Genomic DNA, 26,475 nt, shown 5'->3' with positions numbered 1-26,475 from the left:
TTTTATGGCTTATTAGTATTCCATTGTATACATATATCACGTCTCCTTTATCCATTCATCTGTTGATGTGCACTTGGGTAGCTTCCACATCTTGGCTATTGTGAATAATGCTGCAATGAACATAGGGGTGCATAAGTCTCTTTGAACTGTTGATTTCAAGTTCTTTGGCTAAATATCCAGTAGTGGGATAGCTGGGTCATATGGTGTTTCTATTTTTATTTTTTTGAGAAATGTCCACACTGTGTTCCATAGTGGCTGCACCAGCTTGCATTCCGATCAGCAGTACATGAGGGTTCCCTTTTCTCCACATCACCTCCAACATTTGTTGTTGTTTGTCTTAGTAATTATATCCATTCTGACAGATGTAGGTGATATCTCATTGTAGTTTCGATTTGCATTTCCCTAATCATTAGTGATGTTGAACATCTTTTCATGGACCTGTTGGCCATCTATAGATCTTCTTTGGAAAAATGTCTGTTCATATCCTCTGCCCATTTTTTGATTGGGTTATTTGTTATTTTGTTGTTGAGTTGTATGAATCCTTTATATATTTTGGAAATTAGCACCTTGTCAGATATATGGTTTGCAAGTATTTTCTCCGAGTTGGTGGGTTGTCTTTCATTCTGTTCATGATTTCCTTTGCCTTGCAGAAGCTCTTTAGTCCCATTTGTTTATTTTTTCTTTTTTTTCCCATACCTGAATGGACATGATATTCAAAAAGATGCTGCTAAGACTGATGTCAAACTGTGTACTGCCTTTATTGTCTTTTGGGAGATTTATAGTTTCAGGTCTTACAGTCAAGTCTTTAATCTATTTTGAGTTAATTTTGTATACAGTGTAAGATAATGGTTTACTTTCATACCTGTGCATGTGGCTATCCAGTTTTCTCAACATCATTTATTGAAGAGACTTTCCTTTCTCCATTGTATGTTCTTGGCTCCTTTGTCAAAGATTAGCTGTCATGGATGTGTGGTTTTATTTGTGGGCTTTCAATTCTGTTCCATTGATCTGCTTGTCTGTTTTTGTGCCAGTACCATGCTGTTTTGATTACTAAAGCTTTGTAGTATATTTTGAAGACAGGGATTGTGATGCTTCCAGCTTTGTTCTTTTTTCTCAGGATTGCTTTTCTCTTTGTCATCTTTGATTGCTCAATATAAATTTTAGGATTTTTTTGTTCTATTTTTGTGAAGAATGTCATTGGGATTGCATTGAGTCTCTAGATTGCTTGAAGTGATTTGGACATTTTAACAAGGTTTATTCTTCCAATCCATGTTCATGGTATATATCTCCACTTCTTTATGTTATCTTCAATTTCTTTCAATAATATCTTAGAGTTTTCAGTGTATAGGTCTTTCACCTCCTTGGTTTAATTTATTCCTAGATATTTTCTTCTTTTTGTGATGATTATAAATGGGTTTGTGTTCTTGAGTTCTCTTTCTGCTAGTTCATTATTAGAGTATAGAAATGCAACTGATTTTTTTAAGTTGATTTTTTACCCTGTAACTTTTATTACAGTTATTATTTCTAATAGGTTTCTGGTAGATTCTTTGGGGGTTTTCTATATATAGAATCATGCCGTCTGCAAACAGTGAGAGTTTCACTTCTTCCTTTCTAATTTGGATAGCTTTTATGTCTTTTTCTCGTCCAATTGCTCTAGCCAAAACCCCTGGTATGTGTTGAATAGGAGTGGAGACAGTAGACACCCTTATCTTGTTCATGTTCTCAGAGGGATGTTGTTCAGATTTTCACTGATAAGTATGATGTTGGTTTTCAGGTTGTCATATGTGAGCTTTATCATGTTGAGTTGTTTTCCCTCTATGACCATTTTATTGAGAGTTTTTCTCACAAATGGATGTTGGATTTTGTCAAATGCTTTCTCTGCATCTATGGAGATGATCATGTAGTTTTTGTTCTGCCTTTTTTTAATATGGTGTATCACATTGATTGATTTGCAGATGTTGAACCATCCTTCTATCCCACTTGATCATGGTGTATGATCCTTTTATTGCATTGCTGTATTCACTTTGTGAATATTTTCTTGAGGTTTTTAGCATCTATGTTCATCAGTGATATTGGCCTGTAATTTTCCTTTTTTTGTGTTGTCCTTGTCTGGTTTAGGCATCAGGGTGGTGTTGGCCACATGGAATATGTTTGGAAGCATTCCATCTTCTTCAATTTTTTGGAATAGTTTGAGAAAGATAGGTATTAAATCTTCTTTGAATGTTTGGTAGAATTCTCTAGAGAAGCCATCTGTTCCTGGTCATTTGTTTTTGGTAAGTATTTTATTGTTCTTTCAATTTCTTAGCTTGTGATTGGTCTATTAAGATTCTCTATTTCTTCTTGATTCAGTTTTGGGAAGTAGTATGAGTCTAAGAATTTATCCATTCCTTCCAGGTTATCCAATTTGTTGGCATATAGTTTTTTACATTATTCTCTCATAATCTTTTGTATTTCTGTGGTATCTGTTGTAATTCTCCTCTTCCATTTCTAATTTTCTTTATTTGGTTAATTAATCTAATTTTATATATCTCTCTTTTTCCTTAGTGATTCTAGCTCAGGGTTTGTCAATTTTGTTCATCTCCTCAAAAAACAAGCTCTTAGTTTCCTGGATCCTTTCTCCTGTTTTATTGTTTGTTTATTTCTATTTTGTTTATTTCTGCTCTAATTTTTATTACTTCCTTCCTTCTGCTGAATTTGGGCTTTGTTTGTTCTGCTTTTTCTAGTTCTATTAGGAGTGATTTAAGATTACTTACTTGAGATTTTCCTTGTTTGTAGAGGTGGACCTGTATTGCTATGAATTTCCCTCTTAGATGTGCTTTTGCTGTATCCCATAATTACTTCATCTTTTCAGAAAAATGTATGGAAATTTAGGCTACAATTTAAGCAAAATACAACATATTTCTTCTGTTGTTCTTTGGCAACCATTATCTTTAAAAAACATCAAATAATAATCCATGATTGGATAAGTAGAAAACACTGTCATTGATATATAAATGGTAACTGGCATAGACATATACATATCTAAAAGAGAGCTATTTTTTCAGTAATGAGACATAAGTTTTATGATTTTTTATCAATAATTGTATCATTTCTTAAAGCCTATCTAGTAAAGAAAATCACCCAAAAAATAAATAACCAGAAAACTATAGTTTAAATTGCTACATTTAGCTTGAAATAAACATTTTCTCTGCTTAGATATAGATATGTTTTTTTCATGTATTCATTTATTTTCTAAGTATTTTTTTAGTCTGTACTGTATAGCAGATCCTTTTTAAACACTGAGGTAAAACACTGAAAATATCAGCAAAATGTTGCTTTCTTCATGGTATTTAGACTCTAGTGAAGAAGATTTATATTAAACACGATAAGAAATATATAGCATACTATATAAAGTGATAATGGCTTAAGAGAAAAAGGTGAAGCAGACAAATATTTAAGAATTGTCATGTGAGGGAGAAATAAAATTTTGGGTAAATGGCTTGGGAAAAGTCTCACTGAGAAATGATATTTAAATAAACAATGAAAAGAAGTGAGCTGGTAAAAATGTGAATATCTGAGTGAATATCTGCCGTTAGAACAATGTGACAATACAGACAGAGGGAGAAGCTGGAGGATGCCTGATAAGTTCAAGCAGCCGCCGGAGGGCAGCATGGCTGCAAGAGTTGAAAGATATTTAAATAGTAAAGCAATAAAACTATGATTTTTTAAATTTTTTCAACAATATTTCTCTTCCCTTGTAATTTATTTTACAAAACAGTCAAAATATTTCAAAACTTTAAACATTTGTTTCTAGTCTGTAGGCATTATCACTTCCATGCTATCTGCAAATCTACTTTTCTTTTGCTGTATAATTCTTTATATCTCACAAGTATTAGGATATACGCCTACAAAATCACTTACCAGTCTTATTTTCTTAAGTTTTCTGTAATTAATAATATATATGTGTATATTTAATATATATAGATGAATCTATACATAAAATATATATTAAAATAAAATAAAAACTATTATGCACATACTAAAGTTTAAAATTTCTTATCCATGGCATCAGTGTCAGTCCAAATAGTAATAGCAATAGTCATTGCTTCCTCAGCTTCTCTGCAAGTGAAAGCAGTGTTCTGTTCAAAACAGTTTCCTGCCTATACTACAGGCATGCAAACATGTACGCATTTTCTTATTTTCTCTGGCCTACAATGCTTATCTACTTTCTACCATCTATAATAATCGTACCCACTTTTCAAGCTTCAAGCATGTTCTATGCCTTCCCTGAGAACTCACTAGAGAGGACTTTTCTCCCATGAATACATAGCCTGGCACTTATATTTGTGACTTAGGAATCTCTAACCTAGTATTTACCTGGTAATGTGTGGATTTTCACATCTAAATTCTATGTTAGCCACTTACTATGGATGCAGAGAGTTCCAGTATAGTGGATAAAAGTGCTGGCTTCAGGTTCTGAGAGGACAATTTGAGACATCATGCCCTATAATTATATTTCATGTCATTATTAGAAATTTCTCTACCTGTCTAAGTCTCAGGTTTTTAAAGTGTAATTAGATTGTGACTTAACTTCCCTGCATCTTACTTTCCTCATGAATAAAATTGGATTCATAATGTCAAACTTCTGAGATGTTATAAAGATTAAATGAAATAATCTCTGCCAAGTACTATGCAAAGAGCCTGGCATGGTAATCCTCAAAAGATGTAAACCCACATTAATATCTCAGCAAGGGAAAAGTTTGTCTCTTAACCAGTACAAAGTGACTACTCCAGGAATACGATATTGTCATATTCTCATGTGCACCTATCACTTATTAGTTTCGAATTTTTTCACAGACATTAACTTTCTTACTGACTGCAAAACCATCATAAGATTTTGTAACTGAAAATTTTTTTCTTTGCATTTTTTATTACCTTCTAAGATGGGTCCTTTCTATTACCTGGATAAGCACTTATTTTCTTAGTGCCTGTAAGGGGCTGGAAACACAAGTTCTGAAATTAAATACTGAGATTAGATTTAATTGATTTGAATGATAAATGAGGGAAAAATTTGACAGCTTGTTGGATTTCAAGGGAAAAACAATAATGCTAATTGAGCACTTTCTTGGTGAGAATCATATAACAAGCCCCTGCGAACATCAGGAAAAATGAATTTGAGTGGACAGATAAATCAGTTGTGGATTTACAAATTAGTTTTCAGGAGGGTGAATTGTGTAAAATGTGTTCTTTCATGTCTCACAAAATTATCAATAAAATCTACTTTGCATATTAATGGTAAAGAATTGGTTAGCGTTTTGGATAAAAAATGATACTATGCATGAATTATCTGATCTGTTACACATTTTCCATATTTGGTAGTTGCTAAACAGGACTAAACAATGGGACCAGATGAATTACTTAATCTAAGTATACAATCTGCTCTGGCCCATGTATTATGCCCAAAGGCAATATAGTAGTTCAGAGTGTGACAGCACAGGTTTTAATCTTGTTTCTGCCTCTTTTAGATAGGTCGCTTTTTAATGCGTCATTTTACTCATTAGTAAAATGGGGATCATTGATACTGTCTTCCCATAAATTGATGAGGATTTATATTAGTGTGATACTACTTCAGGGCACATTACCAGGGACTCATCAAGACCAAATCACGAACATCAGAATGAGCGGACAAGATAAGAATACCCCTGGTCTTCTGGTCTTCATCTTTCCATTCCTGACCTACTCAACACTTAGTTCTTTCCACTGACCCATAAGAATTATCTTAAATCTTTCTTGTTTACATACATCTCCATCACTTTTAACTTTGATATTGGCACTTTCACCATAGTAAAAAGATAAATGTTGGTGAGAAAGCTCTCTTCTACCCTTATTTTATGTAAGGGTGGTCAGATAATATATGATAGGATGTAGACTTAAAATAGAGTTCTCAGATACCAAAGCTTATGAGTTTTCAGTATATATGTAGTATAATGCAGTGTATATGGGCATGCTTTGGAGCTGGAGAAATTCTTATGTGTTTCTAGTAAATTACATTATTTTAGCTTCGTTTCCCTTAATGCTATGAAAATTAAGTTAACTTTTGTAAAGTGAGCTGCATAATTCCTGACATTTAGTGAAGTACTCAGTAAACACTATCCACCCATATTTTAAACTTCACTAGAAACAGTGTTGTTATAAATAAAACAATTCAGTCAAGACTCCATGCATTGTCATGTTCAATAGTTGAAATATTAAAAAAAAAAGAAATTAAGAAAGTATATTTGAATACCTTAAGAAAAAAATCAAGGTGGTGTCATTCACAAACCAAATTTAAAATGTCTCTTTATCTCTTGCCGGTTCTCTCACATCTTTTACTTATTCTGGAATCTCTCTAATGTTCATATTTTAAGACATCTTTATAACTCCTCTTTCCTCACCAAATTTCAGAACATATTGAAAAGTGAGACAGGAGATAGATTGATTGAAGTCAAATTATCAGTAGTACTGCTTAAAGTATAGAAAGTGGAGAACAGGACTTTCATTATGTAGCTAGGTGTGTTTGAATCCTTTCATCCCTGAAGAAGACAGACTTATCTATCCAGCTATTGGAAGTTCTGGACAATTATAAATTTTCTTCATAGAGGCAGCTTTATTAACACATAGCAGAGAACAACCCTGATAAATCCTCTCTGCAGGAAGATCTGAAGTGAGGAGGATGGAGCTGAGCTGAGAAGCTTAAAATATTCTCATTTATTAATCAATAAGATTCATCACTGGATAACCACAGGAGCCCATACACAATGCAAGAAATGTCCAAGACAAACTCTATGATAAAGTAAGACTTCAGAATGTTTAAATTGCTTCAGGGCCAAGACTGCAGACAAAAGAGAGAATAATTAACCTGCCTCATATGAGTATATTTTCTTGGGCCACAAAAGGAAGAACATTTTAGAGTCCCATCCAGTTCACTGTAGCTGGAAAATGTTTCCAAGAAAACGTAAAGTCATGTATTTCCTGGATGGAAAGTAGCAGGGATGCAAAGACCTTGGAAGATATCAGAAAGGCTAGAAGAAGTAGACCCAACATTTTTACCTCTATGTGAATGTGTACCTTCTTCTTGACGCCTTCTTGAGTTGGTTAGGTTCTTTCCACTTACACAGTGGGGAGAAACACAAAGTAAGACAGCATAGAAAACCATTTCAGCAGGCCTCTTAGAGAACTACAGCTTTGCTCATTTCAAAACACAACCAGAAATACCATAAACAGCAGCAGATTTGGGAATGGGTTATTTTTTATCTTTTCGGATGTAAGTATTTATTTCTCTCTAATTTAGTAGATTTCAGCTTCAATGATGTTCTATGATACTTAAAGCTCACTTTATGTTTATTGACTTTTGTGTGCTCTTTACTTCTCTAATTCTCTGATTCTAGATCTTTGCCACTTACTCTGTGTTTCCACTGCCTTTTCTCTCTTAAATTCAGGGTTAAAAGACCCAAGGAGAATATGATAGGGTCAGTTGATCACCTCAATTCTGAAAACGGTTTACTCCAGACCATCCGATAGACTGCCTCCTAGCCTGAAGGTGGTTTATTGGGAGATAAAATATATTCTTTATCAGTTTAAGTCACAGAAAAGATCAGAAGAAAAAGCAGGGAAATTGATGTTGTGAGCATGCATACACATATAACATTTTTCTCAGAAGAAAACAGTGATCGTGTCAGTCTCATGGATTGAACATATATCCTATGTGGGGAAAAAAAGCAGAAAAACTAGCAGGATGACCTTATTTAGTTATTCTCAAGGCAGTTTCCAAACTGAACCCATTAACTTCCTTCCAAACTATCATATTCCTACATACACACACACACACACACACACACACACACACAAAACCATGCTGCCCATTTGGGTTTAAAAATACAGTGCTAAAACCTGAGAATAACATTTTCATCCTCAAATTAAACTGAAAGTTGGATCATTTTTCTGCTTTTTGTAATGCATTTTTTCAATTTTCCCTCTCAATTCCCAATGCCTTTGAATTTTATTAGATTCTCATTGTTTTTAAACTACAATAATGAGCCAAACTCTGAATTTTTCACCTTGCCTCTAAACAATCTGTCCTATAATTCATTCACTAATTGAAGGCTATGAATTTCTGCTTCAACTCTTAGTCTGTGTGAGACATCTTACCTTTTTTTCATAAACAAACTTCATTCTAATATTTATGATATTGCTCATACAAGTTCATTCTTACAAAACATCATTTAAGTATTCCCTCTAATCTCAGAGGAAAATGTGCCTCTTTGAAAAGTTGACCTGGACATTTAAGGAAGGATAAGGACATCCCAAAGAAAAAATCATACGCAAAATGTTAAGGACACACTCAGAGAGAAGCACCCAGTTACAATTGGGATTCTGGAGCTAGAGTAAATGATTGATACCAGAACATCATATTCAGGAAGATTTGCTCTGCATGTTATGTTGAAAGAAATCACTATAAGAATGGTCTTGTACCCAGTTGAGAAATAAGTTGGCTATTGCTGGAAAATATCTCTTTGGTACCGAGCACTGACCTGAACAATGGCTCTTCCCATTAAAAAAAAAAAGAAAATATTTTCATGCAGGCAATATGTATCAGATTGAATACTATATTCAGAAACAAATGTCTGAGGATGCCCTGCCAGGATACGTGTTGGAATCCCCAGATATGCCTTCCCTAATTTTTCTTAGAGAAAGGGAGTATGGGTAGGGGCCTTACACATTCTCTGCATCACAAGACTCATTTCTTTCTATCAACACAGGTAAAATTCTTTCTAAATTGTTTGATGGTAATATAGCTACCACCTCTTCTCCTCACAGCAGTCAAACCTATAATGACAGCTTTAGAGGATGTTATCGTCCAACAATGTCTAGTTTCTTCACTCTAGAAGAGCGTTTCAAATGTTGCTTTCATGACAGGTGTTATAAACGTAAATAACGACAACTTCCTGAACTGCCTTGACACGTTCTGCCAGGAAAATTTGGAAAAATTTCCTCAGTTCAAATGCAGCAAATTATTACTGTCTCTCCTACCGTTCTGTGGAGTCAGCAAAGGTAAAATTGCCAATAAGCTAACATATTTCCTCTCTCCAAAAAGGGTGTAGTGCTTTGCACTTCAAGTGCTTCATATGGGATTCATGTGTGCCATACATGTTCTCCTTATCCAAGAAGATGAATTTAAGAAGCCCATCCTTTTCCATTATGGTGACATGACTAGGACAATCCTCTCGATCACACAAGGGTTTCTTCATTTTCACAACCCTTTTATAACTATTCTTATTTCTTTGATTTTCCTCAAACTGGATTTCCAATATATAATCTCCAATACAAAATTCTATGGCTTTATCTTTTAAGAGGAAATAAAATTCTGATGTTCATAGGTTGACCGAATATATAATTTAGAATACAAACATTGTGTACGCCAATACCCAGCCTCTCTGCTGCAGAGATCTTTTATAGTTTCAACATTCCAAACATGATAGACAGCTCTGATCTTTCTGGGGTAAGAGGCAGCTTTAGAGATAACATTACTAAAAAAAAAATAATTAATTAATAATTTCCCCAATATTTGTTTTGATAGCTCTTTCACACAGATTTTAAGATCTGTAATATCTATTTACTTATAATGTGCTTGATAATCTCTTTTTTAGTGATAAAAGACAAAGCTATATTTTGTTAAAATTGGATAATACCATGACCTTGAAAATTGTTTCTTATATACGCATTTTTTTAAATTTTTCTCATGAAACTGGGACTTTATGTCAGGAAAGAATTATACAGAAAGTGTATTATATGAACCCTCACATTAAGTTCTAAAGAACTCTGATGATAAATACGATAGGAATGATGGAGACAGTGGAAGGAAGTAAAGATGTTCTGTACTTTGAAAGGAACATCATGAGAAGCCTGGTGAAGGCACCCAAGGGCCTGGAAAGGTTATTGTCAGAAGGCTTACAGAATTCAAGATTTCAAGATTATGTGGAGGAAATAAAGGAGGACTGAGATAACTAATGTGGTTTTTATTGAATTTTGCTGATTTAATGTTCAAATTTACCCTTTCTTGTCTTCTTACATATCTGTTCTTTTCTCATTAAAACTCTATAAAGTTTGTTAAAAGAAAGAAGGATGGAAAATTGCTGATTTCCACCTCAAGAAGGGAGTTGAAAGGAAGAAAAGTGACTCTCACATAGCCCAGACCTAACATTTTAATAGTGTTATATAAAAGTCCTTGTTTCAGTTACTCAAATACCTCCCAACTTGTATCTTGTCTATACATTTAAAACCTTTATATCAAAATTATACTCATCTAATGAACACAATGAAAGTAAAGAGGATTAAATATTATTCTAGAGGAAGACAACTCTGAAACTAAGGTAGTGTGGCCCCATTTTCATATGTAAATTCAGGTTTAAGGAATTTGCTGATGAATCGCAATAAAAACAGATGGAATGTCAACTTTCCTTAACACATCAATGGTACTTACTGTTGTTGGATTCAAATCTTTCCTTTCTTTATGTTATCTCTCCTGATTATAATACAATTATTGATCATGAGCAGATAAAACATCAATAGTTAAACGTTTGCTATTAGTCACCTTTTCAATCTAACAAAGTTAACTAGATGTCTATTATTATTCAGACAATATGTTGGGATTGGAGATATAAAGATGAGTCATATTTTTGTGAAACAGAAAATGTAGGCAATATTCTGGAATCTTAAAAAACAACAACAGCATCAATAACTTTTAATGGCTCCAATGTGTTAATTCAAATATTAAGTATCTTAGATTGAGTTTGAGATTAATTTACTATTTAAAAATAAAAGCAGAGTTTGTTTCATGTTTGAAAAAATGAGATAATCAGAATAATTAAGATTTCTAGCAAAATTGGATAAAAATTAAAATTAATGTATAAAGACTGTGATAAATAAGAAACAAATTTTTGAGGTTATGTTGTTGAGTCATAGCACAATCCATTTCAGTAGGAGTTTTCTCAATACCACCATAATATCATTGTTCCTCAGGCGATACAGAGTTAAAAATTAGTGTCACAATGGCTTAAAAAAGAGAAAGGAATTTGTCCATTCCTGTTGAATGATTGGTGTCAAATATGTAATGATGCCTGATCCAAAAAATAAAGCCACAAACATGAGATGAGAGGAGCAAGTGGAGAAGGCCTTGGCTCACCCAGTTGCTAATGGCAGCTTCAGGATGGTTGAGATTGTTTTCACATAAGATCCAAATATTAAGTAAAAAGAACAGTGACAACTGGAAGAGGAAGCACATAAATCAACATCTCAATCATAAAAGTGTCCCCACAGGAATGCTTAAGTACTGGAACTGTGTCACAGAAAAAGTTATTCAACTTGTTAGATCCACAGAAGGGTAAAGAGAAGACCTGGTAGCGGAACCCCACGTGGACTGAAATTCCACTGATCCAACAGCCGGCTGCCAGTTGGCTACACAGCCTATTGTTCATGATGAGAGGGTAGAGTAATGGGTTGCAAATGGCACATACCTGTCATAAGCCTTTGCAGTCACAGTAAAGCACTCAGTGGCTCCCAAGATGAGAAAGAAATAGATATGAACAGCACAGGCCAGAAAGGAAATATTTCTATTTTGTCTACAAAGATCTACTAATAATCTGAGGACAGTGACTGACAAATAATGTATTTTCAAAGAAGAAAAGTTCCTAAGAAAAACATACATAGGGATCTGGAGGGAAGGATCAAACTTCTTATTATGATAATGAGGCTATTACTCACCAGAAAAATCACACAGATGTTCAAAAACACCCCAAAAATAAATCCCTGGAGGTCAAGAACATCAGAAACATCAATTACCCTACTGGAAACCCTGTATAAGATATTCATAATCTTAAGGTTGGTCTAATTTCTGTGTATGGAATCTAAGATTACTAATTTTGAAATTATTAAACATCATTTCTTAACCTCAAAGAATGTAACTTGGCAATTATCTAGAATTCATGTATCATCTAGAATTTTTATGTGTCAAGGCCCTTTGTTCACGTCAAGGATAAAATTTCTTTTCAGACATCAGGAAAAAATGAATTTGGACAAGAACATATAGTACACTGAGTCTCAAAATTTTCTACATCAAGAAAGTATGAATGGGAAAATGACATTATCAGGGCTTAAAACTAATAGGAAAGAGAAAGAGTGAATGTTTATCGTTGCTATGAAACTTCGGCAGGCTATGTAAAACATTCAATTCATGAATTCAACTTCTCTTTACTTATTAAAGTATTCAATGAATGTCTAACTATATAAGTTGATGTTTTATACACTTCAAGAGGGACAGAAAAGTTTGTTTCCAATTATGGAGCCTTCTACAGATAACATTCTGGAGATTTTAGAGAATCAATAATTTATATCTGTATCATTTAATCTTTCAAAATCACTAATCATATATATTGTGTTCACTTCCATTGTTAGCAGTGGGTAAAATGTCTGAAAGGTAGTGGGAAATAAGAACACAGTGTACTTTAGTGTGAATAAGAGTATAAGCTGGTAGACTAGTTAGGAGGTGATTCCAATAATTGAAGATGATATGTGGGAGATAATAATGAGCAGGATCAGCGGTGAAGTAGTGTATATATTCTGAGACGTGGTCACAGGATTTACATAAAAGTTATGCCCAAACATTTTCTTCCATTTTGATGCTCAATTTTACCATGCATAAAATCAGTCATATTAAAAAATATGACATATTTATCCTTCTCCATCTCTCTTACCCACATTTTCTAGTCAGTCAACAAATATACTGACTTTAACTTCTCATTATCAATTAATTCCATTCGTTTTTCTCTATTTTCATGAGAACTTCCTTAGTTCATATCTTTACAATCTTTTAAAACTGAAATACTTTTTAAAAATTATTCTTTATTTTCAGTACTGTCACATTTTCATCAATCTTTTCTTTCTTAATTTGCGGATAATATTTGTCTATAAAATAAATTGAATCCTGCCATTTTTCTCCTTAATTCCCTTTCCCGACTCTGCTTGACTCTTATGATTGTACTGTTCATGATGCTAGAGGCTTATACACATCTACCAAATTCAATTCTCCTTCATTTCCTTTTTTTCCCCAGAGTATCCTGGGTATGTTTCCAGTCTCTCTTGCTGCTTGCATGATCATGTGTCTTAGTTCTTGGCAATGAAACAGGGGAGGAAACAATGTGTGCTGACTTACTAACCTGCTTAAGAGAACATCTCCTGGAATGCCACTTCTGCACATTTTGGCTGGCTGGCTAGGGAATGACTACAGTGACCATGGAAATCATCAGTGGAAAATGTCAAAGCCACCAGTTCCTGAATAATTGTTTAGAGTGGAGCCTCACACTAAATTTGGGATCCTGTCTTAGATTATTATTTTTCAAGGCCCTCAGGTGTTAGAGTTGTATGTTTCCTATTCTTCAGCTTAGTTTGACTTAATTAGTACAGATACATTGATTTTTCACTTTCCCTTTGCATGAATTATCTAAGAACTTTCTTCACTCTCATCCCTTATGTTTCACATGGTCATTATATACCACACAAGTGCACACACCTGGCCACAGTTAATTGGTTCAACAATGGATGTTCTACCAAATGGTTCAACCAGAACCATTTCCTGAAACTATTTTAACAAGAACCAAGTGAAATTTATTCTCCCTTTTGTAGTTACAATTTTTAAACTTGGGTATTATTGGCTATATTTCCTTCCATATTGATTGGAGGAAAGGTAGAACTCAGACATCAGGGACATAGAGGAGAATTAAGTAGATGTGCAAATATTAACAGAAATGATGTAAGGGATATGAGTTATTACTTCAAGTCGTTTCCTGGATACAGACACTGAATTCAGGTTCTTGCAGCTTCTGCATGTGCTGTGAGACAACCTATTATTTATGTAATATATGCCACTATGTTGATTAGGTACGTTTGTTTCATGTTTCTGCAGTTTATAGTTAGAAATCTAGCTATAACCTGTCTCTCCCATGCCTAGCGTCACTAAAGATGGGCATACAATTACATGCTGACATTAAGTGCATATATTAAAAAATTTGTGATACTCTTGTCATCTGAATCTTGAAGTGCCATGGTCATCCTACTCTCTTCTCCAAAGTGAGGTGGCACCAATGACAATAACAATGATCTTTTCATTGAGAACAGTAACCACTGGGTAGTAACAGCGAAGTGGTATCGGAGGCTGGAACAGAAAATGTGAGTCAGATAGCTTTTGAGGATATATGATTTAGTCTGCCTGCCTAATCTCTTCTTGTGCTGTTTATCTGGTGCATCAACTCCTCTTGAAATGTTTAAAAGTCTCCAAGAGAAGCAAGTTCCATTAACACACTGTGAGTGAATGAAATAATAGAAAACATATAATCTTCAGAAATCTCATCCTTTTCTGTTTTCCTTTATAAATCATTTATGTTGGTTTTCACATAGTTTCTTGATCATAGTTTTTAATTATTTAAAGCAAAATCATACTAATTCATTTTAACTATTTTTCTGGGTTAAAATTAACAGCCCATAACCTTCTTCAATGACTTGCAACAATTGCATCTCTTTCAGTATGTGGTGTTCTTTTTTATGTTACATTGTCCTGTATATACAGTTGATACTTTCCTTTTGGGCATGCTATTTTGGTAAATATTTAATATCCGTGTAGATAGGATTTTCCATCTCTATTACAGTCTTTTTGTTGACTTATGATCCAGTGCAGAAGCCTGTATTATCCCTGTGTTTTGCAAAATGCATTAACAATTGCTGTGAGGATGGGACATCCTTAGGAGCTACACAATCCAGGGTCTGCAAGGTTGCTGGGTCTCAGTTATCATTGTCAAGCTACTGGTTTTTATGACTATTGCATAGCTGTGGGAAATGGGATGAGATTAGGTCAAGTTACAATACCGCTAAACCTGTTATTCTCACCAAACTTCAATAGTTTTCATTGAGTAAATAAAACTCTTGCGATTCTTTGAAATCTTTAGTTGATTTCCAGAGTTCTGAAAAAATTGATTTAATATTTTTGACAGGTTTTTTTTTCTGCTTTATTGGAGAGATAGGTTCACAGAGGTCCTCAGTCTATCACTACATAGCCTCTCACATTCCTACTCTTTCTTCTTTTTTTCATTGAAAACAATCAGGATTACTTATTAGGGTCACTCATCATACAGATTCATATGCTTTTTATCCTCTGGGCATAAAGATAATTTGGAAATCATTATTTGAAATGCCTTAATATTTGTATTATTGGGATGTATGATTTTTTGTAAAACTATTTGGTAATGAAACTTTTTAAATGTCTCCTTGCCCTTTTCAATGGAAGAATGTCAAAATTTTGCCAGTGAAGGTGAGAAAAAGTGAGTATGTCCCCTAATCCATGGACTGTAGACTATATCTAGACGAGTATTTCATACTGCTTTACTGTGAGAGACAAAGAAATCTTCTAGAGCCCATTCCAGACCCACTAAATCTGACTATCAAGTATTGATGGCATTTCTACTCAAGGGTATGTGCAATGAAAATTCAAGAGTTAGCAGTGATATAAGCAAAAGATAATACAAAGCACATTTAACTTTGATTTTATTAAGGAGACAAAAGGAATCAATCTTTTTGGTAATTTTTCTTTACTTAGTCAAGACATTTCAGTAATTTGAATTTTTTAGAATCATGGTAGGAATAGTGCAGTGGTATTTATCATGGTGTTTTTGTTGTTTCCAGCTTTATTGAGGTATAATTTACAGATAAAATTATAAAAAATGTATAATTGTAATATAGTTAAAGTGTATAACATAATGATTTGATATACTTATACATTGTGGAATGGTTACCAAAATCAAGCTAATTAACACAGCTATCACATCACTTAGTTGTCTTTTTTATTTTGCAGTTTTGGTGAGACTGTTGAAAATTTACTTTCATCAAATTTTAAATATATTACACGGTATTATTAACTATAATCACCATGCTGTACATTTGATCCCCAGAACTTATTCATCTTCTAAGAGAAGATTTATGCCTCTTGACCAACATCTCCTCATTTCCTCCCTTAGCAACCATGGTTTCTACTTTCTGTTTCTTTGAATTTCACTTTTATTTTTGGAGATTCCACATATAAGTGATACAATAGAGTATTGTCTTAGCATAATATCCTCCAGGTTCATCTATGTTGTCATCCATGCCAGGATTGTCTTCTTTTTTACGACTCAATAATATTCCAGTGTGTGTGTATATATATACGTATATATACACATATATATACATCAACATCTTCTTTATCCGTCTATTTGTTGATGGATAATTAGGTTGTATCCATATTCTGGTTATTGTGAATAGTGCTGCAATGAACTTCTTAACTCGTCAAGATAGTGACTACATTTCCTTTTGATATATACCCAGAAGTGAAATTGCTGAATCATATGGCAGTTCTTTTAAATTTTTTGAGGAATCTCCATACTGTTTTCCATAGTGGCTGCACCAATTTTCATTGCCACCAACAATGTACAAGGATTCTTTATTCTCTATGTACTTGCCAATACTTGTTATCTCTTGTCTTTTTGATAATAGGCAATCTACCAGGTGTGAGATGACAGCTCATTGTGGTTTTGATTTACATTAATGATGTTGAGCAGCTTTTTATATACCTATTGGTCATTTCTACATCTTGTTTGGAAAAATGTCTATTCATCTCCTTTGCCTAATTTTTAAACAGGTTATTTTGTTTTGTTTTGCTATTGAGTCATAAAAGAATTTTATATATTTTGCATATTAGCCCTTTAGCAGATATTCAATTTGTAAATATATTTCTTTCTTTCCGGACATTGTCTTCTAATTTTGTTCATTGTTTCCCTTGGTGTGCAGGCACTTTTTAGTTTGAGGTGGCCATACTTATTCATTTTTGCTTTTCTTTCCTGTGCTTTTGGTGTCAGATCCAAAAAAACACTGCCAAAGCTAAAGTCAAGGAGCTTTTCCCTTATGTCTTCTTCTGGGAGTTTTATGGTTTCAAGTCTTACATTTAAGTCTTGATTTTTGTGTATAAGATAGGGGTTCAATTTCACTCTTTTGCATGTGGATATCCAGTTTTTACAACACCATTTATTGAATAAAATTTCGCCATTATATGTTCTTGGTGCCTTTGTTGAAAATTGGTTGACCATATGTGAGTGGGTTTAATTCTGGGCTCTCTATTCTGTTATATTGATTTATATATCTGTATGCATACTAATACCATACCATTTTGATTTACTTTAAAATTTCCTTTATATAGGTGCAATTTTAAATTGTGACTTATTTTTCCTTTGATATTCATGTTGGTCAGACTCTGTATTTACATTTATTGCCATTTGTTTTTGTTTGAAATTAGAGATAAATATTTGATAAGCATTTATTATTTAATAATATGCTTTTTTATCTCATGTCTTATCTTGTATTAGCACTTTGTCTCAAAAAAAAGCATTATGTCTCTTCATGTATTTACATGATTTTTTTCATTTTTCTGGTCTTTTTCATGAACTGTGTTTTTACCTTGCTTTGGTGTTTTTCTATTTCTATGATTAGAAATGTATCCTGTTGGTTTGTGTTGGCAAAGATGGTCAACAGATTCTATGATTTTTAGATAAAACTTAAGTTGGGGAAATACTACTTGAATTAAATTCTAATTAAATTAAGACTACTCTATCTTCTTTATAATGTGGTTTAGAAAGCATGTATATAATGTTGTTCCAAACATTTGACATAATCTGTGGGCAATATGAAAAATTTGGACTATTTGCATTTGCCCTCCAATTTCCTTGTTATATTTGTGCAAACCATATTTTATGTAAGCCATGGTCTGAAGTAACATAAGACATAATCTTCTTGTTAATGGTGCCATATCAAAATACTATTTAGTATAAATACAATAAAAAACATAAGAATAGAGCATGCCAAAAATATGAACAACTGTGTTTGCTTCCAAATAATTGATAGATGTGACGATAATAATAACTTATTTTGCTGAGTACTTACCATGTGCCAGACAATATTTGAAGTGCTTTAGATATAAAATTAACATAGTTTATCTGCATAAGGGAACTTTCAAGTAGGTACTAGCAATATCCACATGCTAATTTCATTTAATGGGAAGCCATCTTTCTTTCTACTTGTTCAGGTCGAGACTTAAAATGACTCCAGAATTTTCTCTTTATTTCACACACCTAACATCCAATCCATTAGCACATTATGTTGATTCTAAACACAGACTATATTTGGTGTCTGACTACTTCTTAACATTTTCTCTGCTCCCACTCTAGCCAATGGAACCGTCATCTCTGTCTTAGAATTATCGCTGCAGCCTCCTAGCTTGGCTCTCCTTTTTGGCCTTATCCCTCTTGAGTCTAATCTCACTGTAAGAGCCAGAGCAATACTTTTAAACAGTAAGTTGAATCATAGAACTTTCTTTACAAATCTTGAAAGGCTTTTCATCAGAGTAAAAACCAAAAGATTTAAAAGAGCCCACTGGTCCAAAAGGATCTTATTCCCACTCCTCATCTCTATGAGCTCATTCCTTATTGTTCTATTCATCGCATTCATTTTGTTTTGAACACATGACCTCCTAATTCTTCGTATACACATTAATCCGTATACTGTCTAGAATTTTTCCATTTTCTCTTCTTCATCCTGAAACTTCATTTTGTAGATAACTGTGTGCTATTTTTCTTATTCTCTTGTTAATAAGAATATCTTTACCACCTTGTTTAAAATTGTACCTGTCCCTATCCCTCTTTCATTGTTTGTTTTCCATAACAGATACCTCCATCTAACATTTGATATATTTGGCTTGTACCTTTTGCTTCTTATCTTTCCCCATATGTAAGCTCAATGAGTGCAGGAATTTTGCTTACTTTGTTCCATGTTATACCCCCGACACCTAGAAAAGTTGCTAAATAAATGTATCTGAAGGCTGAATTTTACAGATGCTGCAATTGGGGAACAGAGAGATAAAATAACTGGTTCATGGTGACTCCACTAAAGAACAAGCTCGCATTTGAACCCAGACAGCCTAACTCTAGAGTTCATATTCTTCATCACCAGTCAATGATAGAGCTTTTTTCCTACACGATTATAGCACTATTATGAGTTGAAAAAATAGACTTCATTATTATATTAAAGAAAGCATCCAATAAAATTCCAGGGGTTTTCTAAAGGTATATTTTGTTGGCAAACATTCTCTGGGGTGCTGATAGAAGAGACCATGATTTGCACAATACTAGTTAAATCTTCTCAAACATAATGGTACAGTCCTATATGCAGAAGTAATAATTCTGTAAAAGAAAGGACAATTTATCAGATGATGGAATAGTGTTGGGAAGAGAATCTGTATTAGCTGAGGCACAAGCGATCCTGGTGTAACAAAGGGATTCAGAAATGGAGTGGTTCAACAAAAAAAAGGATCCTTGGTCATAACCTCACAGAGTTTAGTTGACTAGGGTTTGTGGATGGCTCATTTTCACAAGGTAATCAAGGGACGGAGGTGTCTTCTATGTCGTTGATCTGTTGTCCCTCAGATGTTGTCCTCTTCTGCATGGTTGAAGAGGTTCCACCCAGCACTCTGTGCACATTCCAGTCTGAGACAAAAGTGAAATTTTACAGATGGCTTCTAAGGGATAATTCAATTTATTCAATACATAGAGGGCTATTCAGGTCACTCATTTCTTCTGATGTCGGCATCTTTAAGCATTTTTACATTTCACTTAATTATTAGAAAAGAGTTGTTCCTAATATTGTATTCTTTTAAGGTTTCTGGGAACTAAGTGATATCCCTTTTTTCACTTCTGATATTGGTAATGGGTATCTTCTCTCTTATCTGTAGTGACCACAGGATTATAATATGCATGCTTAGTATATCTTACTAGACTTAAAATAATATACAGCTTAACTTTTAATATAAAGACCTTAGAGTAATAAAGACCCAAATCTTCTCTCCCATTCTTTGTGCTGTTTTTGTCATGAAGTTTACTTTTACGTATGGTTAAAAACCATAATGTGTCAGCATAGTTTTACTTTAGTCGTTCATTTTTAAAGCAATTAAAATTAAAAACCCAGCATTTTTCATGTTTATGTTCATTTTAAAATTTTTGTCATTATTCATTTCTTTGTACAGACTTATGTTTCCTTCTATTATCATACTCATTTTGCCTCACTATAAATTATTTCGATGTGTATGTATGCAGACACATGCATGTGATTAAAACACGTCCTTAAAAACATACAAAAGACAAAAACAGCAGCAATATCAACAAAAACAATTATGTTAACAACAGAGATTGAAGCCCTCTAGGTGTAAATTAAGAAAAATGCAGAAGCACAACTCTACCACCAAACATAAAAAAACAAATTTTTCCAAGTGTATGTATATTTTTTTCATTTAAATATTAAGGAGAGAAAAAGGTTCCAAAGAAGTACCACCTGTTCAATAATATAATGTGAAAAAATGAGAAATGTTTTAAATATCCATTGATAATAAAAGTATATCAGAAAAATATATCATAAAGCAAACACAGAGACTAATTAAGAAAAGTCTAAAATATATTGAGAGCAGCTTATAGAAAATATAGAAAATCTCAGAAAACGTATGCACAAAAAATGAGATTTCGTAAAACGATTGCTTGGATTCAGGAAAGGATTGGGGGGAAAATCATTGTAGAAATGAAGACTAATATAGAAGCAGCGCAAGAGTCAATCAACCCATGAATACTAATTTTCCTAAATAGCTCAATTTGATTTGCTAGCATTTTGTTGAGGATTTTTACACCTATAGTCGTAAGTTATTAATTGATTTTCTATTGTTTTTATTTTCCTGTGGTATCTTTGTCTGGTTTTGTCAGTTTAATACTGACATTATAGAATGAGTTGATAAGTGTTTCCTCCTCTTCTATTTTCTGGAAGAGTTTTTCAAGCATTGGCATTGATTCATTTTAAATGTTTTGTGGAATTCACCAGTGAAACCGTCTGGGCCTGGGGCCACTCTTCAGTATCTACCCAAGATAATTAAAACCATGTGTTTAATTAATCACTTCCATGAAAGTGTTCATAAGCATTATGAGTAAAAGCCAAAAAGTAAAAGCAACCCAAACGACCCTCAACTGATGAATGGGTAAACAAATGTGATATATCTATGCAATGGATTATAGTACGGCAATAAAAAGAAATGAAGTACTTACACATGCTATGACATGGATGGTTAAAAACATTATTTGAAGAAAACATGTCAGTCACAAAGCACAACACATTGTATAGTCCGATTCATATGAAACGTCCAGAAAAGATAAATCTATAGAGATAGAAAATAGAGAGTGGTGCCTAGGTTTGGGGATGAGAGAATAGGGAATGTCTGCTAGCTGCTGCAATGTTTCTTTTAAGAGTGATGGAATTGCACAACCCTTTAAATTTATTCAGCATAGTGAAGCATATATGTTGAACAGGTGAAATTTATGTTATGTAAATTATTACTTAAGAATGTTCCTACCCTTGTATATCTCTAAATATGATTTACATAAGATAAAGAAAAAAGTCGTGAATTTCTTTTTAAAGTGAATAGATCCCACAAAAATACAGTAAGGAAAACAGAAGAAAGGAAGAATATAAAGACAAAGAAGTCAGAACATGCATATAATTTAATCCTTCAAAGAGGAAAACCAAGCCCAAGAAGCAGAAAAGGTATCACAAAATGTAATCCAGATTTTATTCCCTGAAATGAAAGAAGATTTGAATCTTCCTATTAAAAAGGTATAATACGTTCTAAGTTAGTCAACAAAGAAAGATCAATATTAAATTATATTTATTAAACTTAATATTTCCATATACAGAACCAGAACAAAAGATCTCCTTAATTTTAAGGGCTAGAAAAAAGCCTTTATCATGTTTTTCAACAGTACTTCACGACAGGCTAAAATGGAAACAAGGCAACATGAGAAAGGACAAATATGAATATAAAATTCAAATAGCCAAATTGAACTTTGACTAACTGCCAACACCAATATTTCTCACAGTAGGAAACCAAGAGATTGCATCTAAAAATGTAGGGACAATGGAGATAATATAGACAGAATTTTTCAAACTAGATATATTCCTAAAAAAACAAAACCATTCGAAAAATAAATAAATAATGACACAGGGAGTGATGAAGCCCCCAAAGGGAAAGATTTAACATATGTCGTGTGTGTATCTACCTGTGTATATATGCACATATGTATATAAAAACACATATATGTGTATCATACATGTTTAGTAACATGGACATTATGACAAACCCAATTGACTATGTGTTTAGCAGTAATTGTAAATGAGCCTAATATATTTTTAAAAAGAAAAGACTTTCAAAATAGTCTTTAAAAATCTAGATATATTACTAATTGTTTCAGAAAGATAAAAATGAAAGTATGGGTAGATATACATTTAGGGAATACTCATGAAAAGAACATTGGTTGTAATTTGAATGTCGAGAAATGCAGAGTGCAGGAAAGAGTATCAAAATAAACAAAAATGGATAACATGTATTGATAGACTTTATTTCACAGTGAAGACTTAGAAATGTTGATCTATGCAAATATTAATGTAACAAAAATGTTTTCAAATTGAAAACTTCTCGTACAGGAAATTCAAAGAAAAAAACACACAGAATCATGATAATATGAGGAAAACCTAACACACTTCTATTGAACATTTTTAGTCAAGAAAATATTGAAGAGGACATAAAGACTTAAAGCATACATTTGATAAGAATATTTTTATAGAAAAGTGTGTATTAAGCTTTGACCACAAATAAGAGAGAATTCTCTGTGTTCAAATGTATCTGCAGCCATATATTAGTGTAAAAAGATCTTAACATAGAATATACGAAAATTTCATTCTGTTTAGAAATGAATAACAAATAAAAATAGACTATTACTGTTTGACATTTAAAAATAAGTTACTAAATCACTCAAGTCAAAGAGAAATAAATAAAAAAACATATACTGATAAGGAACATATGACAAATTAAAAAATGTGGGATGGCATTGACACAGGGTTTATTGTAACATGTATCTCCAATTCAGAAAGCAAAATAATAGCAAAATAGACTAATAAAGGAAGAGGAAGAATTTTAAAAGGAAAGATAAAACTGGAAAATCTAAACAAAAACTAATATTTGCACAGAAAATGTGATCTCAGTTTTACGTCTCCATTAACTGAAGTAAATAAAATATTTTTCAGTTTTCTATCCATAATATACATTTATTAAGGGAATATTTATGAGGAACAGCACGTGTCGGACTTGCTCTAGGCTCTGGAAAATAGATTAGACAATAAACCAAAGATAAATTAAAATTCGTATTATGTAAAATAGTGGAAAGTGCAATGGGTGCATGTAATAAACGAGGAATATGTGGAGATGCAAATATGGTAAATTGCCATCATCATAATGTAGCCAATGAGACCTCACTAACAAGACAAATTTGAAGAAAAGAATCTTCTGAAAAATAGTGTGGAGAGCCTTTCAGACAGGAGAAAAGAAATGCAGAAAAATTATGAGGAGAATATATTGTGATTAGAGATGCTCTATATTTGTAATGTAGAGATGTTATTTAAACTTAATACTTCCACTTTAGGAAAATGTCCTTAGGCTCTACTCTATGTAAGGTAACTGTCCATTTCAACAAAAGGAATTTCACACTCAAAAAAATATTAATGATAATGAAAGGAAGGAAGGAGGATAGCAAGATAAAAAACAACCACATATAATTAACTTTGGAGGAGACATGTCCTTGCAATGAAAACAAGGCATGTTGTAAGCAGGGGTAGACATGAGCACAGGAAAGACTCTCGTCTTTACTCTGTTTCTTGGGCCTGGACATTGAACACAGCAGGCATTTTCAAGGACAGCACAGAGTGATAGGGGTCAAAGTAAAACAGAGCCCAAGCTGAGCCAGGACAAGCCCTGTAGGGAAACCCACAAAGATGGCAGAGGTTTAGTTTTCGGAAAAGCCCAATCTACCAGAGAGCTGTACCTTCTTCTTGGAACTGTGCTTGTCTTTTGTCATTCTTGTGTTTATGTAAGATCCTGATAAGTGATAATGCTTCATCTCTGTATTCTGTGAGGAAATAAAGAGCGAGTTGAGTGTCCACGCTCTAGATGAAATAAGGCAATAATAAAAGGGGAAGAAATGCACCCTCACAAACAGCATGGTAATGACACCTGGAATTGCAGCATGTTCTCCGAGGTCTCCTAACCACAGGCTGCGATTATATTGTTGCCAAGGCATGGATCTGAGAATGGAACAGAGGGCTTGAACTGGAGTCTGATACCAATGATTCAACAAAAGTGGTATGGGAATATGTCAGCTTTGCTATTGATTAGGTAGTATTTGCTCAAGATTGTCAGACATAGTTATAAAATTACTTGTAATTGCAACCTAGCATCCTATCCAATTTGACTCACATTGAGAAGAAATTCAATACTATACTTTTTAAAAAAATATTACATGTATATGTGACTCTGTGTGTGTAAAATATATATAATATATACCAATATTCATATGTTGAAATCCTAACCCCTGTACTTCAAAATGTGACTGTATTTGGAGATAAGCTCTTTGTGAAGGTAATTAAGTTAAAATGAGGTCTTTAGTGTGGGCCCTAATCCAGTATCATTGGTATCTTTATAAGAAGAAGATATTAAGACATAGACAGTCAAGGAGAAAAGAATGCATGAAGACCCAGGGAGAAGACTGCCATCCACAAGCCGAGGAGAAGGCGTCAGAAGAAATGAACCCTGCCTTCACCTTGACCTCAGACTTCTAGATTCAAGAACAGTGAGAAATAGAGTTCTGTTGTTTAAGCCACAAATGTGTGACACTTTCTTACAGCAGCTGACATAATAACACAACACAATAACACACAACTACAGAATAACAAAATCTGTATCAGCATATATGTACGTATGTGTGTATTTGCATGTGTGTGTATATCTGAGAATGAATTAAGTAGGAAGCAAATAGATGACACAGTTTTTCTGCATGTGTGGAAACTGCATAGGTAGAGGTATGACTCTGGTCTTCACCTAAAAATGTCTAAGAAGAATAGAAAGAAAGTAAACTAAAATAAAACATTTATATCATAACTTCTTGACATGGAGACAATGAACATCATTCTAAATTTATTTTAATTTAATGGTTAGTGTGTAAAATATATTTTATTGATACACCTAGTTTTACCAAACACTCTTTTCATTGCCTCTTTTACATCTTTATTCCTTAAAGTGTAGATGATGGGATTCAGCATGGGGATCACAATGGTGTAAAATATTGACACTATCATGTCATGGTCCAAAGAGTAGCTCGAACTGGGTCTCACATACATGAAGATGATTGTTCCGTGATAAAGTGACACTCTGGTAAGATGAGAACTACATGTGGAAAAAACTTTTTCTCCCCCTTTGGCAGATTGCATTCTTAAAATGGCCAATAGAATGAAAACATAGGAGATCAGGACAATTGGGATAGTGATTATCTCAATAACACCCATAAAGTGGGAGACTAGAAGCTGGTTTGTGTGCGTGTCAGAACAAGAAATGGCGAGGACAGGAGGGATGTCACAAAGAAAATGTCTAATTTCATTAGATGCGTAGAAGGTTAGGCTAAATGCAGCCCCTGTGTGCACTGAAGCATTCAAAATGCCACAAAGATAGAAAGCAATGATGAGTGGAACATAGACCCTGGGTGACATGTTAACTGAATACAGCAGAGGGTTGTAGATTGCTACATAGCGATCATATGCCATTGCAGCCAAGAGAAAGCATTCTGTGGTCCCAAAAGTAACAAAGAAAAACATCTGTGCTGCACATCCAAGAAATGAAATGGTTTTATGTTCCAACAGGAAATTGACCAACATTTTGGGGGCCACAACTGAGGAATAGCAGGCATCCAAAAATGATAACACACTCAAAAAGTAGTACATAGGGTTGTGGAGTTGGGAATCCCCAATGATCAACAGAACCAGTCCCAAATTTCCCATCAGAGTAAACAGGTAAATTGCCAGAAACAAGGAGAACAAGATAATTTGCAGTTCAAGCTTGTCTGTGGAGCCCTTCAGTACAAATATAGTAACTTCAGTGACATTCTTCATGTTGACACCTCATGGAACAAACCTGAAGATATTTGTAAAATTATAATTTATATTGCTATGACAAAAATTAGCAATATTGTGACTCAGGGAAAGTGAATTATGTCATCATATTTATTACTTGGCAATGCATAATTCCCCAGCAGCATTTCAGGACACAGTAACAAGATGATGAGTCAAAAGTTGATGGCACTCACTGCAGAATCAAATGTAAGATCTGCGTTTTACTCACTGGCTCAACTCAGGTCATTTCTAAAACCATCAAGCCAAATGACTAATTTAACAATGAATTTTATTAGCCATTTTCTTATT

The 26,475-nt window shown here is 33.5% G+C and overlaps 2 protein-coding genes across 3 annotated transcripts in view; both read right to left on the bottom strand.

Annotated features, from left to right (window-relative positions):
- LOC139074340 (cTAGE family member 2-like) overlaps positions 1-26,475 on the bottom strand; it is a 624,763-nt gene that overhangs the window by 561,731 nt on the left and 36,557 nt on the right. The gene's annotated exons all lie outside the window — the stretch shown is intronic.
- On the bottom strand, positions 25,216-26,166 carry LOC103545300 (olfactory receptor 5T2-like). The gene has a single exon (XM_070566006.1). It carries the CDS (start codon positions 26,164-26,166, stop codon positions 25,216-25,218), a length of 951 nt encoding a protein of 316 aa, XP_070422107.1.

The sequence above is a fragment of the Equus przewalskii genome, chromosome 11 (genome assembly GCF_037783145.1).
Source record: "Equus przewalskii isolate Varuska chromosome 11, EquPr2, whole genome shotgun sequence".
Classification (NCBI taxonomy): domain Eukaryota; kingdom Metazoa; phylum Chordata; class Mammalia; order Perissodactyla; family Equidae; genus Equus; species Equus przewalskii.
The sequence above is the reverse complement of the archived record's forward strand: the minus strand, read 5'-3'. Positions and strand labels throughout refer to the sequence as shown.

What these genes read in the sequence shown, in the direction of transcription:
- LOC103545300 (XM_070566006.1), bottom strand. Translation starts at nt 26,166, where the DNA reads ATGAAGAATGTCACTGAAGTTACTATATTTGTACTGAAGGGCTCCACA.